At 44.1% G+C, this 17,347-nt stretch overlaps 2 protein-coding genes across 4 annotated transcripts in view; both read left to right on the top strand.

The window, feature by feature from the left end:
* Positions 1-13,960, top strand: part of IPO9 (importin 9) — a 33,483-nt gene extending 19,523 nt beyond the window's left edge. For both annotated transcript variants that reach the window (XM_083812982.1, XM_083812983.1), the window contains exons 13-24: positions 304-443; positions 728-887; positions 1,789-2,015; positions 2,240-2,388; positions 3,314-3,442; positions 4,742-5,017; positions 6,779-6,945; positions 9,016-9,149; positions 10,656-10,775; positions 11,271-11,372; positions 12,195-12,271; positions 12,857-13,960. In XM_083812982.1, coding sequence (XP_083669108.1) covers positions 304-443; positions 728-887; positions 1,789-2,015; positions 2,240-2,388; positions 3,314-3,442; positions 4,742-5,017; positions 6,779-6,945; positions 9,016-9,149; positions 10,656-10,775; positions 11,271-11,372; positions 12,195-12,271; positions 12,857-12,967 — 1,792 coding nt within the window. In that variant the 3' untranslated portion in view covers positions 12,968-13,960. The remainder of the gene's footprint in view (positions 1-303; positions 444-727; positions 888-1,788; positions 2,016-2,239; positions 2,389-3,313; positions 3,443-4,741; positions 5,018-6,778; positions 6,946-9,015; positions 9,150-10,655; positions 10,776-11,270; positions 11,373-12,194; positions 12,272-12,856) is intronic.
* Positions 13,961-16,840: 2,880 nt separating this feature from the next.
* The window catches only part of LZTR1 (leucine zipper like post translational regulator 1), a 38,509-nt gene continuing 38,002 nt past the window's right edge, over positions 16,841-17,347 (top strand). Inside the window, exons 1-2 of one of the 2 annotated variants that reach the window (XM_083812985.1) lie at positions 16,841-17,077; positions 17,171-17,233. In XM_083812985.1, coding sequence (XP_083669111.1) covers positions 16,902-17,077; positions 17,171-17,233 — 239 coding nt within the window. In that variant the 5' untranslated portion in view covers positions 16,841-16,901. The remainder of the gene's footprint in view (positions 17,078-17,170; positions 17,234-17,347) is intronic. The other variant, XM_083812984.1, reaches the window with a different exon arrangement.

The following is a 17,347-nucleotide window of genomic DNA, read 5'->3' as shown; positions in this document are numbered from 1 at the left end:
AAATTCTCATTTCTTTCCTATTTTTTTAAATGAGAGAAGTGGTACAAGAAGTAATGTTTATTGAAACAAAAATATAGAAAGTAGTTGAGAATGCTGCCCATCCTGGGTTAGTTTCCAAGCCCTCAGCTTGTAGAGTTTTGTGAACATTTGTCTCAGAGTCTCTTTAAGTTCTCTTCTTCAGGATCAAGAAAATAGTTGTGGTAGCTTAGACCAAAAAATGAATGTTTTTTCCTTCAGATTTTTTATATATTTATTGAGATGATGGTGTGGGGAAAGCCTAAAAACATCTGAATTCCTTTACAGGTGGAAGATACATGAAGCTTGTATGCTTGCCCTGGGCTCTGTGAAGTCTATTATTACTGACAGTGTGAAGAATGGTCGGATACATTTTGATATGCACGGCTTCCTGACAAACGTCGTTCTTGCAGACCTCAACCTTTCAGGTATGTAGGCAGCCCTGGCCATTAGTCAAGTAACTGCTGAGTGCCTTGGAAATCTCCTACAAATGGAAGTGTCTGGTGATTTAGGTTGCTGCGTGCATGTGGTGGTGTGCGTGCAGTTGTGCACATTGTATGTGTTGAAAAGGCATACATTGTGTCTTCTAGATGCATACATGCTACAAAGTCTAATGTAAGTCATTTAAATGTGAACCACTGTTGTAATTTTAAACTCATTAAACTTGCATTAAAACCACTGTTTTGTTTTTGTTTGGTTGTTTTTCTTTTAGTGTCTCCTTTTCTCTTGGGCCGTGCTCTTTGGGCTGCCAGCCGTTTCACAGTGGCGATGTCTCCAGAACTAATCCAGCAGTTCCTGCAAGCTACTGTCAGCGGTCTGCACGAAACCCAGCCGCCTTCTGTCCGAATCTCTGCAGTCAGAGCTATCTGGGGGTAAGCAAATGCAAAGAAACTCCAAAGTGGTATAAATCACACTTATAAACGTGGTATTTTAAAATTTAAAATTTAAAAAAATGTAACATGGAATGAATATGAGATTAAAAAGTGTAAATGAGCAGGTTCAAAGTAGACTAACTCTGATGAGGAATAAGAAATTGAGATTCTAAGTTAGCTACAGTAAAATGTTAAAATGGTACAGTTCCAAAGAGAAGCAGAACTAGGGAGTGATAACAACCGTATAAATGAAGTCCAGGTTAGCCCTATGCAGGCACAAACATGGCTGAATAACATGATTTGTCCTTGTGGAGCAAATCAGGGCAATAAGGAACGTTTGCTTTTTTCCATCCTGTTTTTGTAAAGAAGTTATAAAACCTCCTGCTCTACTGGCTCTAAAGCAAAAATTGAAAATTAGTTTTTAAAAACACACACACACACAACCCTACCCTCAACCAACTTGTCTCCTGTTTGCACTGAAATGATACGGATATTTTGTTATTGCTCAAATTGTTTCATCTTTCCTAGCTCGCTTGTAGAACATGGTAATTAAACACTGCGTAAGCAGTGACATTCTTGCTGAGATTACTTTTTTTCCTAGAGGTGAACCATCAGGGATGGAATGAGGAGGAAGAAATATAGCTGGGAGATTAAGGAAGTAGTAGACTGAAGGGGAAAAGTCCTAGAGGAGTCAACTTAAGGGACATGGTGTAGTGGGTGACATTGGTGGTAGGGAGATGGTTGGACTGGATGATCTTGGAGGGCTTTTCCAATCTTTATGATTCTATGATTTTAAGGAGGAAGGATGGGTGGGGTGAAATATCCATTCATATATGTAATCCAGTGTTAAATGTATAAATCACTTTAATATATTCTGCACGTTTTTATGCATCTTGTCCAGCTACTGTGACCAGCTGAAGATCTCTGAGAGCACCCACGTGTTGCAGCCTTTCCTTCCTAGCATTCTTGATGGACTGATCCACTTGGCAACTCAGTTCAGTTCGGAGGTCCTCAACCTTGTGATGGAGACGCTGTGCATCGTCTGTACGGTAGACCCAGCATTTACAGCAAGTGTGGAGAACAAAATCTGCCCCTTCACAATTGCAATCTTTTTGAAGTACAGTAACGGTATGCATTTAAATTACATTTTCAAAGTACGGTTGTTTTTGCTAGTGGATCCTGGCCAGGATTATCACTGTGCTGAAAACATAATGAATCAATGTTCATTCGATTATGATTTATATTGTAAAACTAGAAGAGAAACTTTCTGCTATGCAGATTTGAAATAGCAGTAGCAAAATTTGAGATGTCTTTGTTAGTATGTTTTAGTAAATGGTGCTTTCTCTCTCCAGATCCAGTTGTTGCTTCTCTTGCCCAAGATATCTTTAAGGAGCTAGCTCAGATAGAAGCCTGCCAGGGTCCAATGCAGATGAGGCTAATACCAACTCTTGTCAGCATCATGCAGGCCCCTGCTGACAAGATCCCAGCAGGGCTTTGTGCAGTAAGTGCTATAGTGGTACATGGTCTTAGCTGGAGATGATTCCCTGTTCTTTAACATGCAGGATGGCTGGTCTGCAGAGCAGGAAGGCTGCTTTTAAAGTGCTTTCGAACAGTGATTTCAGTGCTTGGTAGAGGTTTCTCTGTGGAGAGAAGGCAAACTGCAGGTGGGGGGAGATGTTTCCAAAAGTAAACTGTTGCTGTGGACTCATTCCAATCTGCAGCATATGCTGAGTTGTTTTGTTTTGCCATAGTCTTGTTTCACCAGTGAAAGTCTTTCCTTTTTGGTGGAATGTTCTCCAGCAGGATGTGTAACTATTCCTTACCTTTTTTGTTTTCTGAGACCTTTTCTGGTTGTATAAATTGCTGGAGATAAATTATACAGGTTTGTCACTTCTGTAAAAAGTCCACTTATAAAAGGTTAAGCATTGACTGTATAGAATAATTGTAAGGAAGTAAGCCCATAAATACCTTTATCGTATGTTTATAATCTGCCTATTGAGTGGTATTACTGTAGCAATCACTAGTAGGTAATTAAATTTAAATCGATATAAGCAAAATTGATCAAGTCAGCTAGAACAGTTCTCTGGCTGTACTGATCACTGTATATCAGGATACTGTACATCCCTGTGGAACTGTTTCCCGTATTAAGTTGTTTTAAACTGCTTTTTAATGTTTGAATTGCCTTAAGAACTTCTACAGTGCATAGCATCATGTGTCTGTGTCAGATACTGGGACTGTGGGTGCATGACTCCAGGATCCTCTGATTTTAAAATAAATAACTGGTTTGTCAAGTCAGGATGCGATGGTAGTACTGGGTCACATCTCTCCTGTTTATGACTTTGGTGCTTGCAGTGCTGTGACCAATGCTGACTTCACGTACTGTGGCTTCTGTTGTAACAGTGCTTTTGTTTGTGTTTTCCTTTCAGACTTCTATTGATATATTGACCACAGTTGTGAGGAACACAAAACCTCCTCTGTCCCAGCTCCTGATCTGCCAAGCATTCCCTGCAGTGGCTCAGTGCAGCCTGAACACAGATGACAATGCTACCATGCAGGTAACACTGCAGGGAGTGGTAAGAACAGCAGGGCTAGGCGAGTTCAAGAGAGGTGACCAAATAAGACAGTTGGCAAAACCTTCAAGGGAGCCCAGGCTTTGCTTGCCCATGGCTATTTTGGCAGCTCCTCAGGAGCTGCATGCAATTTATCTGTAGGCCACCACCTGCAGTTTGTCATTAAAGCATTGCTGTTTGGGTACTTGCAATGACTTTTACCAATCATTTCTTAATTTGGAGGATCAGAATGAGTAGAGCAGCAGCCTTGATTTTTTTTTCTCCTATTTTAGGGCTCTGGAGGAGCCCTAAAAATTAAAAAACTTACTGCTTTTCACATTCCTCCATAGTAACATTCATGACACCTAGGAATGGCAGAGGCAGTCTTCAGGAACACTCTCAGGCATGGGGAAGCAAAAGACGTTCTTCTGCACCTTGCTTCTAGCAGTTTTCTCCTGTACTCACAGAGGTGGAAAAAGATGGGAAGGAGAGGGCAAACTTCTTGGTTGAGCCATGTATTGAATGGAGGGAGAGCAAGGATTCATCTCACAGTGGTAGTGCTTACCTGAGCTGTGCTTGTTGGCTCTGCTGTAACAGCTCTGCTGTTACCTGGTGATTAGGCAAGCAAGAAAAAACCACACAACTTCTGAAGCTAAAAGTGCAGAGTGCCTTCTCGTTCTGTCTACTAGCTGGCTTCTAAATAACAAAGATAATTTCGTTTCCTTACACAGGGATTTTTTAGTGCAAGATACCCTTTGTCATGTGAACATGGACCATTGAAATGGCTTTCCCTAAATAACATACCAGCAAGAATAGATTAGAGACCAACAAGAAGAAGGTGGAGACCAGTGTACTGGTTGCTGTGCTGGATCTTCATTTTGAGAAGATTTTTTTAAAATTGCAGCTTGGCTGCTGGTTTGTTTTGTTCATGCTATACTTTGCTGTCTTCATCTCTCACTTGTTAGAATCTCTTGGAACTTCTCTGAATAACAAGACCAACACAAAAATATAACCATTTCAGGTTGACTTTGTATTTGCTAGGCGATCCTCTTGGTGTTTGGGTAGATGAAGATTGTCTGTCTTCATAATGAACTGAAATATTTTGAAATAATTTTAAAATAATTCTGAGATACAGGCAGTCATTTTATTGTACGCAGGAGACAATCTTTCACAGTGCCACCAGTTTGCCCATTGTTTTCATCTTGTCTAAGGGGTTTTGGGGAGTGGTAAAAGGAGATGTCTTCCCATGTTCCCCTTCCGCACAGCTAGAGAAGCAAATCCTTACACAATAACTTTCTTGTTTAGAACGGCGGCGAGTGTCTGCGTGCATACGTCTCGGTGGCGCTGGAGCAAATTGCGCAGTGGCATGACGAGCAAGGCCACAACGGATTGTGGTATGTGATGCAGGTGGTGAGCCAGCTTCTAGATCCAAGGACGTCAGAATTCACTGCTGCCTTTGTGGGCAGGCTGGTCTCCACTTTAATTTCCAAAGCAGGAAGTGAGCTGGGAGAGAACCTGGACCAGATCCTGAGAGCTATCCTGAGCAAAATGCAACAAGCGGAGACGCTCAGTGTAATGCAGGTGAGCAGGCCAGGCACACAGGAAAATAATTAGAAGTGTTGGAAGAAGAAATTATCAGTTGTTTTTTTTTTTTAATTGTGTACCTGGTTATTTATGGTAGTGCAATTGGAGGTTCTGCACATCCCCTGAAGCAGTCAGGGAAATGCCTGCTTTATTCATAGAGATGTCCAGATTACTTGGTAAGTTGGGTTCTTGTTGGGTAAACTTTAATGCACCTTAAATAGTCTCTCATGACCTTGTGCTTGCAAGCAGCAAACCTTTAGAAGAAACCTTTAGAACCTGAAGTAGGGATGTTGTGGCAAAGGCGTGTTTTCATGTGTTTCTGTGCTTTTTTCAGAGGATGAATGAATACCTTGAAGTTGAGACAAGGTGAACTTTTGGTGATGGAAGGTGTAGTTGGCCTGCATCAGGCCAGACAGGAGCCTCACGATCATTTCTAGGCTTGCTTTACTCTTAGTCGCACGGTTTTATAGAACATTTTTATGCCAGTAGTCTTTATTCTTCATCCTGTCTTTCTTGGCTGTGCCCTTAATGTGGAACATCTAGTGATGCCTGCCCTGATTTCCAAGCCGCAGCTGTGGGAGGGCATTTTGCTGGCCCTGTTGCAGATTCTTGCCTTTTGGCAAGATCCCACCTTTGCCCTCAGTGAAGCACTTGGCTGAGGCTCATCTGCTCTAACGCTTTTATCTTGGGTGCATCTCTGATTTTTATATGTGCATTTTTCAAGCCAGCACATGGCAAAGCAGGAAGGTCATTCAGATGTCAGCACAGATTTTATCTTAAAGACTTGATTTTTTTTCCCCCCCCGGGAAACATTATTTGTTCATAACTGTTCAGAAGGGCTCTCGCTTTGTCCATTTTGGGATTTAAAAGATCCAGAAGCTTAAATCTGAACTAGTTATATGAAGCCCCCGTACCTGGGGAAGAGATACAAGCCTCTCATGATGCTAAATCTCTCCCCTATCTTGAGATGTGTCTTCGGAGTGGGGCAGCTTTTCCCTGAGGAAGCCTGTAGAGGTGCCGTCGGACTTTGAGACTGACATTTAGATACATGCAGCATATGAATTCTATTCCTGGTCTTTAGGAGATGGATTGTAAAACTGTGTCTTGTAAATACCTTTCTAAACCTTGCAGTTCTATCCCAAAAATTTGTGTTCAAACTGCATCCAAAACAGAAGTGCTTCTGCATTCTGATGTGATGATGTGAGAGAAGGGTGGTCTTCTGTGGGGGTGGAATACCCTGGGTGAAAGGGGAAGAGCCTATGGGTTCTGGCTGTGGATCTGAGCTTGATGATGGGACATTTGTGTTATACATGCATAGATTTTGAGCTCTGTGTGTATAGGACCATGTGTACAGCATGTGGTCCAGCGAGCAGACCAGGGCACCTGCAGTATCTGCGTGTTGGCTCGTGATATTTTTGCTAGTCAGAAGCCTGCAACCTCTGATTTTTATTTTTTTTTTATTTTTAAGTTTTTAATCCTTGCTTTAGGAAGGTTTGCTGGTTGAGGGCATGGGCGTGAGTAAATCTATTCCTGTAGTGTGTTTTGTGGAGTTAAATATCGCTGCTGCTGGTAATAGTGTTCTTGCCTGCTTTGCAGCACACGTCTGCGTGCCTCGCAGATGGTTGTACTTCCTTTACCTCTCGGGGCTGGTGAGCACGGTCTCCATTCCTGCAGGGCACTCAGTTACTTGAATATTTGATAAAAACATTTTCAGCTGTTAAATTATGTACAGCTAATGTTTCCCCTTTTCCCTTGCAGTCCTTAATTATGGTGTTTGCTCACTTGGTTCACTCCCAACTGGAACCACTCCTAGAGTTCCTGTGCAGTCTCCCCGGACCGACCGGCAAGCCTGCCTTGGAGTTTGTGATGGCCGAATGGATGAGCCGGCAGCACTTGTTCTACGGGCAGTACGAAGGCAAAGTCAGGTAGGGCGTTTTGTAAGGATCCATGCACTGTCGTTAGCTTTCTGATCATCCCACTGCAATTAATGCTCTGGGTGCGAGGGACAGGGGAGCTGCTGCAGGCTCGGATTGGTGTGTCGGCGTTGGGCAGAAGGAATTTTTTTCCTGCCCTGTCAGTTCGGCTCAGGAGAGCTGTGGTAACTGGAGCAATCCCTGCTCTTCCTCTGAGTGCTTCTCTCGCTGCCTGGTGTTTCTGTACAGGAACAGCGTGATCCCAACGGGAAGGGGGTGTCTATTGTAAGCACAGGACTGCTTTTAATGTTGAACTTGTGTGAATAGTTTCAGGCCATGAAATCCCCTTTGTAGACCATGGTAGAGGCTCAGGGTATTGTAGAGGGTTTCCTAAAATAATCTGGTGATTTAATGAGCTCTTAAAAAGTCAATAAAGAAACAAACTGCAACACAGTTTTCTCTCCCTTTCCCTGCAGGAGCACACTAGTGTTCCAGTGGAGGCTGAGTGCAATATTCCAAAGCACAAAATGCTCGGTATTTAAATTTTGCCACAGCTGATGCCTTTGACTTTCTGGAAGTGAGAAGCCCAACAGACCACTGTTAGGGGCTCACACCAGCTGCTAACTCACATCTCGCTATGTGCTGGAGTGTTATTGTTATAAGGCAGCCCAATAGACTGTGGAATAAGCAATAAGAAAAAGCATCTTTAAAATATAAGCGTGTGAATGATCATGCAGAATAGGAGACAGTCTGATGAGAAGGATATCGCGTGCTGTTCTCAGTCGCGTGTGTTCCGTTTTGTCCCTAAGAGCTGTGGTTTTTCCCTACTCCGGGGGAGAGCAGGGCTGTCTGCAGGGTCCTCTGGAGCTGCTTTTGGCCGTGGGGAATAGCCAAAGCTGAAGCTGACAGGGAGAACAAGGTTAAACTCTGTTGTACAATGCTGTCTCCGTATTGTCCGAGGTTAGAGTGATTTGTATCCAGATGATTTGGCAGATCCGTGCACTGTATTAAACCCTGATTTGGGGTCATTTACAGTGGAGCTCCTGATGCGTTAGAAAATGGTAGGTGTTTTCTGAGTAATGAAGAAAATAAGTTCCTCCTGCAGGAAACCCTGCAATTTGGACACAAGCAAATTGAAATTAGTGAAAGGAAAATAGGAATAGCTTACACTGTATAAATCTGGGGGCATCGGTCTCCATCCCTGAGAGTGGGATTGAAGAAGTGGCTATTTGTTCTAACTTGTATTAAAAAAAAAAAAAAAAAAGATGGGAAAACACTGGGCAAGTCAGAGGTGGCATGTAAGGTCTGGGTCCAAACCAGCTGTGTGGGAAGTTGGAGCCATGGTGTGGGGAGAGAAAAAGGGTGTGAAGTGAGAGCATGAAGAGAACGAGTTGTGTAGAGCTCTGAAACATCAGTGTTAGACTTGTGAAACCAAGAGAGGTTTGAGAGTGCCGGGTGTATAAATTGACAGCCTTAGCCTGTGGTCAGATATCCTCAATATGGCTCGAAAACAGCCTGGGACTGGAAAGCAGCTGTAGGTCAGGAGCAGAAATCTGAGCAGCAGAGGTGGAAAGGATATGTGAGGGCACTGAGGGAGCAGAACTGGGAGGTTTGGGAGTAGCTGAGCTGCGAAGGACCAGAAGTATAAAGGGCTTTGACGCTAGAGAAGAGCAACAGAGATGTTTGTAGCTGTGGATCAGTGAAATGAATACTTGTTGCCAACTGCTTACCTCTTAATTCATTCTTCATGTGCACGCAATGTTTCAGGGATGTGCTTAACCTCGTGGCCCTTCGGAACTGAAAAAAAATTGCATGTGTGTATGCACGGATTGGCAGGGTTTAATCCAAAGCTTTGTTAGGTTTTGGCTTGCCGTGCAGGTCAGGAGGTGAGTCCAGTTTTGGATACTGACATAAAGCAGGACAAATAGGAAAATTATGTAATGCTTGTTCTTGGTGAAAGCATGGAAAAAGGAGCAGCTGAATGCCTGCTCTGGAGATTTGTTTCCTATTGACAATTCACTGTGTAAGCCAGGCAGTTCAGACAAATTCTGATCCATAATTTTCTTACTCCTTACTCCCTAGCTCTGTAGCACTGTGTAAACTCCTTCAGTATGGCATCAATACAGATGACAAGCGGCTTCAGGACATCAGGGTAAAGGGAGAAGAAATATTTAATATGGATGAGGGAATACGGACACGATCAAAATCAGCCAAAAGTAAGTAATTACTCTGCTGTTCTTAACGTTTTTTTTTTTTTTTTTTTAATGTTAGCGGAGGCTACGAATGGCCTTAAAATAGATCTTCGAGATCACACAGAGCTGTGGGAGATTTGTTTTTAGAACTAATCTATACATCCTGTGCTTAGTGTATCTATTACTTGAGAGACTGATCTGGAAGACTCCTGATGTTTCTGACTTAATCTAAGTGGCTGAGGTGATTATGGGATGGAGAGTTATTCGCTGCTGTTCTGCATCATCCTGTTCCATCTAATGAGATAAACTGATAATTTCATGATGCGTAGTAGCTTCTCTCAGAGGAAAATTTGTTTAGCGACCGTAAAGATTAAAAAAAAAAAGTGATTTTTTTCATGAGACAAACTAACAAATACTTGCAATGATGGCAGCAAGTTAGGGATCACTTTTAAGGAAAGCTCGACCAGTCTCCTGCATAAGACTTGTCTTACTTAATTGGTCGTGCCCAAGATCTCCGATCAAAGGTTACTGTTTAGAGAAAGATGCATACATTAAATCAGAGGGGAGCACTGGGCAGTTTTCTCTGGGGAGGGAGAGCTTGGTTCTGCAGCTTGCTGTGTAGTGCTCGCACACATTACTGGCAGCCCATCTCGCAGTCAGTGCTCTTCGAGCCTTCAGTTGCCGTACGCTCGGGACAAACGTGGTGATGCGGTTATACTTCCAAAATAACTAAGTTGACAACTAGGGAAATGAATAGGGAAAGCACTAGGCATTTTAGAGGTAAGCAGCAGTTACAAAACACCTGCTATGTTATTACTCTTTGCTTGAAAAAAAAATACAAACCAGCAAACTCAAATATTGTCTGATCAGATAGAACGGTAATTGCTAGCATTTGAGAACCAAGTTAAAATTAGTGCTCCCTGTTCCTTTATTTGATAGGATCTTTATTTTTGTAATTAAGGACAAAAATACTGTTTAGCTATCCTTATGTCATAATTAAACCCAGCAGAAACCCTGGTGAGAAAAGGTGGGAGCCTGCAGCTTCTCAGAAAGGGTAAGCGGGAGAGCCAGGCGTGGGAGTGCAGCACAGCTCATTTACTTGAAAGCACTCCTAGCCCCGCAACAATAACTTCAGAGAAGAATGCTTAATGAAGTCATCTGTAACTATGATTTCATTGAGTAGACTTCACAAACTCATTCAACTGTGAAGATTTTAACCATGCGTTCTCTTCGTTCAAAATATGCAGGGTTTCATATTGCAGTTGAGACTTCTGGAAGCCTGTGAGGGTATACAAAAGGAATGGGAAGGAATGTTTGGGTTTTGTTTCTTTTGTCTGTCTTGTTTTCCTCAAAAACAAACAAACAAAAAAAGGAAAAACAAACTGGAAGTTTTGCTTGTCTGTGAGCATTTTAAATGTATGGTAAAATTAAAAACAACAAACACCACAATAACATCAACAAAAAAGGCTTGGTTTTTTTAACTGGTTTTTATGAAAAGCAGTGAGGATGTGTACTTTTCTTCTCTTATAGATCCTGAACGCTGGACAAACATTCCTTTGTTAGTAAAAATCTTAAAATTAATAATAAATGAACTTTCTAACGCAATGGAAGCAAATGCATCAAGACAGACAACCGCAGATTGGAGTCAAGGTAAAACACGGGGTTGGTTTTCCTCTTTGCATGGCTTAAATCTGCTTTTTAATCTCTTCAGAAGCATTTACAGTAATAAGAAGCTGACAATAGTAAATATTATACCTGTAATTACAAAGGTTTAAATAGTAATCCAAAAGATAAGATCAGTCACTATTGTGTATTCTTACACCTGGAAATTATTTTGGGTCACTTTATCTGGAAGATGGGATCTGACCATATCCCACTAAAATTATCCTGGCTTGATATATCCAGTTTTCTTTTCTTCCTCCCTGTTTGGGGATACATTCTTGTTGGTGCTTTTTGCTTAGCTCCAATTTTAGAGTCAGTCATTCCAAAGAGATGACAGTGGTTGCAGCCTTTTCCCTTTGCCCACCTACTAAAGCAGGGATGTTTGCCTAAAACCTATACAGTCCCTGTATAGCGATTTACAGATTGGGCACCTTGGATTTTGTTTATTTCTAGATTTATTTATTTATTTATTTTTTTAAACAGATGATTCAAACGATATGTGGGAGGATCAGGAAGAAGATGAGGATGAAGATGAAAGCTTAGCAGGACAGTTCTTATCAGATATTCTTTCCACAAACAAGTATGGTAAGTAACAACTTCAAGGTTGTTACTCAAAGACAAAATAGAGTTGCTGATGTTCTAGTTAGTTTTCTTTCCTTGATAGCAGGCAAGGGGGAGGAAATACACTGGGACTTTGAAAAAGGTGGATTTTTTTTTTCTGTGGGAGAGGGACATGTCTTTGAACAACACGTTGATTAAATGACTTTATTTTTCTCATGAGAGTTTGGATGCTGTGTAGGCTTTGCATTGTTGTGAGGTTCGTGCAGGTATTTCTTTCTGAAGAGAATGTTGGTGCTCAAAGACAGAGAAGCGGATTGGTGCTGGAGATGGAGGTGGAATGACAGTGTTATAGCAGTGGACGAACTTGCCTGTGGGGTGATCTTGAGCAATAATTGCAGCATAAAGCAGACAGAGCGTGTATAGTATCTCCTTTCCTCTCTTCCCCAGTTTGCATATAGTCTTAGGGGAGAACCTTACAGGCTGATACAATAAGGGAGACTTCTTGCATTAGCACAAAACTGGAAATGTGTCACCCTGGCATAAGATCAAGGCTTAAGATTAATAGTGCACGTAACTAACAAACTTGCTTGTCTAGTATCTTATGTATGCTCGTCTCACGTCTGCATTCCTTGGGACTCCCACTGCGACCCTTCTTGTTCTGGGGTGTATTTTCTTTTCTAACCATGTGAACTTAAGGAGCAAATATTCTGGATACAAAATAGTTTATGCAGCAGTGCCGAAGCTATTTCTTTGTGGACCTTTGGATTTCAACAGTAGTCCAGTAGAACACTTCCTGAGATACTTTGCTCTGTTTGTTGTTAAAACCTGCTGATTTGCCTCTGACAGATGAGGATTACTATGAAGATGATGAAGAGGATGATCCAGATGCGTTAAAGGACCCTCTTTACCAAATAGATCTCCAGGTGATGCTCTAGAATTATTATTTTTTTAAATCAGATTCCTGTCATTCCTTGTGAATTTATTTATTTTTATGTTGTACTCTAACAAAACTGCAAAACACCAGTGGAAACACCAATTAATGATGGTTGTCCCAAATGTAGTCAGTTCATTGAGATTACTTTGGGAAGTGCTGAGTATCCAAAGAATGCCTGGAGCTATTTTTTTCGTATTGTACCTATAACTTGGAAAAGGAAATGAGCAAAACTTCTTTAATAGAGGGAGGTGCGATTTTTCTACCCATGAGCTTCACAGCTATTTGCTGAAATCAAAAGTAGATTGGATATTACAGAGTTTCATATTCCCCTTGGAGATGCTCCCATCCAGTCACAGGCCCTGTGCCGTACTTTGCTCCTGCTTTTTACCACCGCCTGGAAGTTGTTTGTTGGCCTTTCCCCTCTGCCACCTCGCTCCCTTCTGCATCGCTTCTCTGTTCCCTGCAGTCCCCTTGTCGTGTTCGGTGCGTGTTCGCGTTTATCTTTGGGTGCTTGAAAGAAGCAGAATTTCCGAAGTGAAGTGATGCTAACTGGGTCTTTCTGTCTCCCTTTCAGGCCTATCTCACTGACTTCCTGTGTCAGTTTGCACAGCAGCCCTGCTATGCAATGTTTTCAGACCATCTCAATGAGAACGAAAAGCGAGTGTTACAGGCCATTGGTATATAAACCCGCTCAAGAGACCATACCAATCATATCTGAACCATATTTTTTTGGCTTATTCCACGTTTTATGATTAAACATAAAACATTTTCCAGTGTCTACCTGCTTGTCACAGGTGGATGATGGGCCTCATTGCGACGTGTTGAGCCTCATCTTAACGAATCCGCTAAGGGAAGGAATACTAAGAAAGCAGCAAAGATGGAAGTCTATAGAGCTTTGCACGTTGGTCTCACCATGGGAGCACTTTCATTTTCCACAGTAACTTTCCAGGAAGTTCTTAAAAAAAAAGATTAGAAATGTGTCCTTAATATTTTTAAAAGCAAACTGTCTCTACCCGTGAAGAGGCACTTAACTGAGTTTCACACAGCACAGCTGGACAGAGAGAGGAATTGGGTCACTTACAGATTGCTTGGATGTATCTTGAGAAATTGGAAGGTTGTTCCTCTTCGTGCTCACATAACACATACAGGGTAAATATCTCGATCATACAGTGTGACTTCTTTTTATAGAACTATAGACTCTTATCAGAGATGCCTGAATGGTATGGAACCAGTTTACAGGAGTTTGGATGGGAAGCTGAGACAATAAAACTAGATGCATATCTTCTTTCCTGCTGTGGATGGGGCTTTGTTGCTCACATCTACTGTCTAGTCCCATGGGAGCAGTTCTTTACTAACGCTTTTGTGTGCACATGCTCAAAGGAAGCTACCACTTAAATTTCTGTTCCTGTGGCATGTGGCTACTAAAGACTTCGGTTTTATGGAACACAAGGAGCCACGATTTTTAGGGCGAGAAAACTGATTGTATTTAAGATATTTGCTCTATGACAGCCACTCTGAACTACTTTGCTTCCTTCACACTCCTGTGTGTATTTTTATAGAGTGGTAAAATAACATTTGCAAATTGATTTACCCATAAGAACAGCGTGATGTATCTCACAACACCTCTCTGCCTTTGGTTCCCTCTTGGGGAAAATGAAAATAAAACTATTAAAATGTACATTGGTATCCTTCTTATAAAACAGATTTAAAAGGAAATTGCACATGTTTCCTGAAGTCACTTTTTTTAGACATACTTCTCCTTAGGAAACTTTCTGTATGTGCCGCCTGGAGGATGTTAGGGTATTTCACAGGAGTCATTTAAACAGAAAGGGAGTCCTGTAATGGATACATCTTCTTCTGCTTAAAAGAAAAAGGCTGACCCATTATAGAGTTTCCTTTCTTAAGAAAGGTACTTGCTGTTCCTTTGTGGAATAATATGCTTTGAAGTTGTATCTGAAAACCTCCAAAGAGATGGAGTAATTATGTATCTTACTGATCTAGCTTAGAATATAGCTTTTCACGTTTTTTACCAGGAGGGGATAATAAATTCTTAACAGATAAAGATGGCACAACCTGTTTAGCATCTGTGGCAAAATAACCCCAAATTGTAAAGCAGACATTGCTCCCTTCTCCCACTCAGATCCCTCTTGTTGTGCCTAGGAATAGGCAGAAATAGGGGGAATTGCCACAGTTTGCTGTAGACCTGCAGGTCTGGCTCAACCTTGAGTCCTCAACAGTTTTTTTGTATGAATAGCTCTATGAGAAGCAGAACCTGAGGCTGGTTTTTGTGCGTGTGTGGCTTTGTCTGGATTAGCCTGTGTCTAATAAGGTGTAAGCTCTGATCAAAAGTTTCCAAGCAGTTGTGTTGCAGTATCTTTCTTCCCTGTGGATCCTCTGGTGTATAAGGATATACAATTAAACTTTGTGCTATGGCCTTCCCTTTGCTGGGAATGTTGTGGCTCTGTCTTCTACTTAAATATATATATATTTTTAAAGTCAGTTAGGAATTTTGTTTGAGACGTTTGTGTGTCTCGTAGCTTTCACTGAAAGGGGCCAACACATTAAACTAAACAGTCTCTTGAGGAAACCCAACTGGATGTAGATGGCTGCGGTGGTATATCCTGATAGCTGTTGGGAAGGATCAAGCGAGTGTCCTCAGAGTGACTGGTCCCAGCCCTGGGAACAGGTAGGACCCCCTAGTAGTTGACGTTCCCCCCTGCACACCAGAACAAGCCTGTGCTGCATCAAAACCGTGTGTAAGTCAGCAGAGCAGAAGTGAAGACAAAATCTAAACTCCATTTCAAGTTATAGAATGAAAAAGCTATAGTTTGGCCCATACATTGACAGCAGGGCTCATAACAGTCATCTATCCATCTTTTGAGGTAAGTGAATACCAAATGTTTGAAAGCATCGGGGTGTGTCTTAGGATGTTAGTAGTAAATGGGACTTGTTCAGGTCTGGTCAGGCTTGGGGAGAGGTGCTGGTGGGGTTCGTGTACTTTTGTGTGATGTTGACGGGTGTGTGCCTTGGTGGTGCTGGCTTCAGTCATCCTTCAGGCATGTTAAGTTGGGTGGCAGGTTTAGGTAAGTTTGAAAAATGGTAGCAGCCTTGTGTAACTGATACCATTCCTCACACTTGAACTGAGGAATCCAAGGATTTCTTGGTGATTGCAAGGTCCCAAGAGTTAAACGATAAGTGTCTTGTACAGTCCCTGCTAGAGCTCCTGAGTGTCGGTTAGAAGCTGCTCTTTGATTTGCAGATGTTGATGGCTTTTTCCATGAGTGCATCCAGTGAGATGGAAAGGACTTGGGGATCAGTGGCTGTTGGGGACTAGTGCTGTGCACTCCCCTGCCTGTAGCATTGGCACACGTGCACGCACCCTTCCCGCAGCCTGAGCAGGCACGGTGCCACTGTACTGGACCTCTGATAAGGTCTGGGGCTGGAGACCAAGCTTGGAGGTGGTCCCGTGCCCATCTGTGCATGGTGGGCACAGGGATGGCGTAGCTCCACAGCATGCTGTGGTGTGCAGGATGCTTTTTTTGGCAAGAAGTACTGCCTTGAGCTTTTCACAGAGAGGCCAAATAGGGTGTGAGAGCACACAGTGCTCGGTAGGGGGTTTGAAGGAACCCTTTTGTGGTCCCGCACGCCTTTGTCCTGCTTTCTCCTTCCTCCCAACAAAACTGACTGCTACACGATGTATCTTCACCCACAAAGTGCTTGCTGGAGGCTGTCAGCTTTGAAGCCGATCGGAGCCGGTGTGCCTCGAGGAGGTTGCTCGGGCTGAAAGATGCCGGATGCTGTGGAAATGCATCTAAGGCCCGGTGTCGAGGTGTGCAACACCCATCGTATTCATTGTCTGTTGTTGAGAAGAAAGGGAACCCATAGTCACCAAAGGTTACTAAGGCTGTGCTATGAGGTGCGTTGGGTAAAATGAAGGACGGGACTGTGGCTGCCCCAGCACGGCCGCCAGCCTCCGGTTGGGGTTTGCACACTGGGTTTTATTTTGCTAGAGTAGCATGAAGCTCTGGTAGCCACAGAAAATAATTTAAATAGTTAATAGATCAGGTATGACTCTGGAATGAGACTTTATGCGTACTCATGAGTATTGTTCTTGGTATTATTTTTTTTTTGTATTAATGAATAAAAGCTTTTAACGTATAAACGTGCCTCGCTTCTGCTTGTACAGGGAGCGGGCACCGGGCACCTGGGCCAGCCCCGGGCTCCCCTCAGGCTGCGGGGGCAGGACCCGCCACCAGGGGGCAGCTGGGGCCTGGGGCTCTCCCGCTGGGGGCGGCTGGGCCCGGACCCGACCCCGATGCCCTAGGGCCCGGCCACCCTTGTGACCGCTGCCCGGGGCCGCGGGGGCTCCTCCACAGGCAGCCCTTGCACGGCCTCTGCCCGCACCCTGCGCTGCCGCCGGACCTGGGACTCGAACGCGCGACCTTCGGTGCCGCAGCGCCTCAAGCTGCCGCCGAACCGACCCCTCCCCCCCCGGGAGCGAGGCATGCTGGGGGCTGTAGTCCGGCGGTGATCCTGCATCCCAGCCGCGAGTAGTAGTAGCCGCGGGGCACGCCGGGAGTTGTAGTCCGGCGGGGAGGCCCCGCCGGTTGCTACGGGCCATGGCGGCGGCGGGGGCCCCGGCGGGTGTCGCGGGGCGCTCTAAGGTGGCTCCGAGCGTGGACTTCGACCACAGCTGCTCGGACAGCGTGGAGTACCTCACCCTCAACTTCGGGCCCTTCGAGACCGTGCACCGCTGGCGCCGCCTCCCGCCCTGCGACGAGTTCGTGGGGGCCCGGTGAGCGGCGGGGGGCGGCGGGCGGGGGGGGGGGGGTCGGGGTCCGGGTCCCGGTCCCCGCGGCCCCTGACCGCTGCCGTGTGCTGCCCGCAGGCGCAGCAAGCACACCGTGGTGGCCTACCGGGACGCCATCTACGTCTTCGGCGGGGACAACGGGTGAGGCCGGGTGGGGGGGGCCGAGGGGAGGGGGCCTGGGTCTGAGGGGAAGGGGCTTGGGGGTGGGGTCTGACCTGAGGGGAAGGGACCTGGGGGGCTTGGGTCTGAGGGGAA

This window comes from Anser anser, assembly GCF_964211835.1.
Source record: "Anser anser genome assembly, chromosome: 27".
Classification (NCBI taxonomy): Eukaryota; Metazoa; Chordata; class Aves; order Anseriformes; family Anatidae; genus Anser; species Anser anser.
The sequence above is the reverse complement of the archived record's forward strand: the minus strand, read 5'-3'. Positions and strand labels throughout refer to the sequence as shown.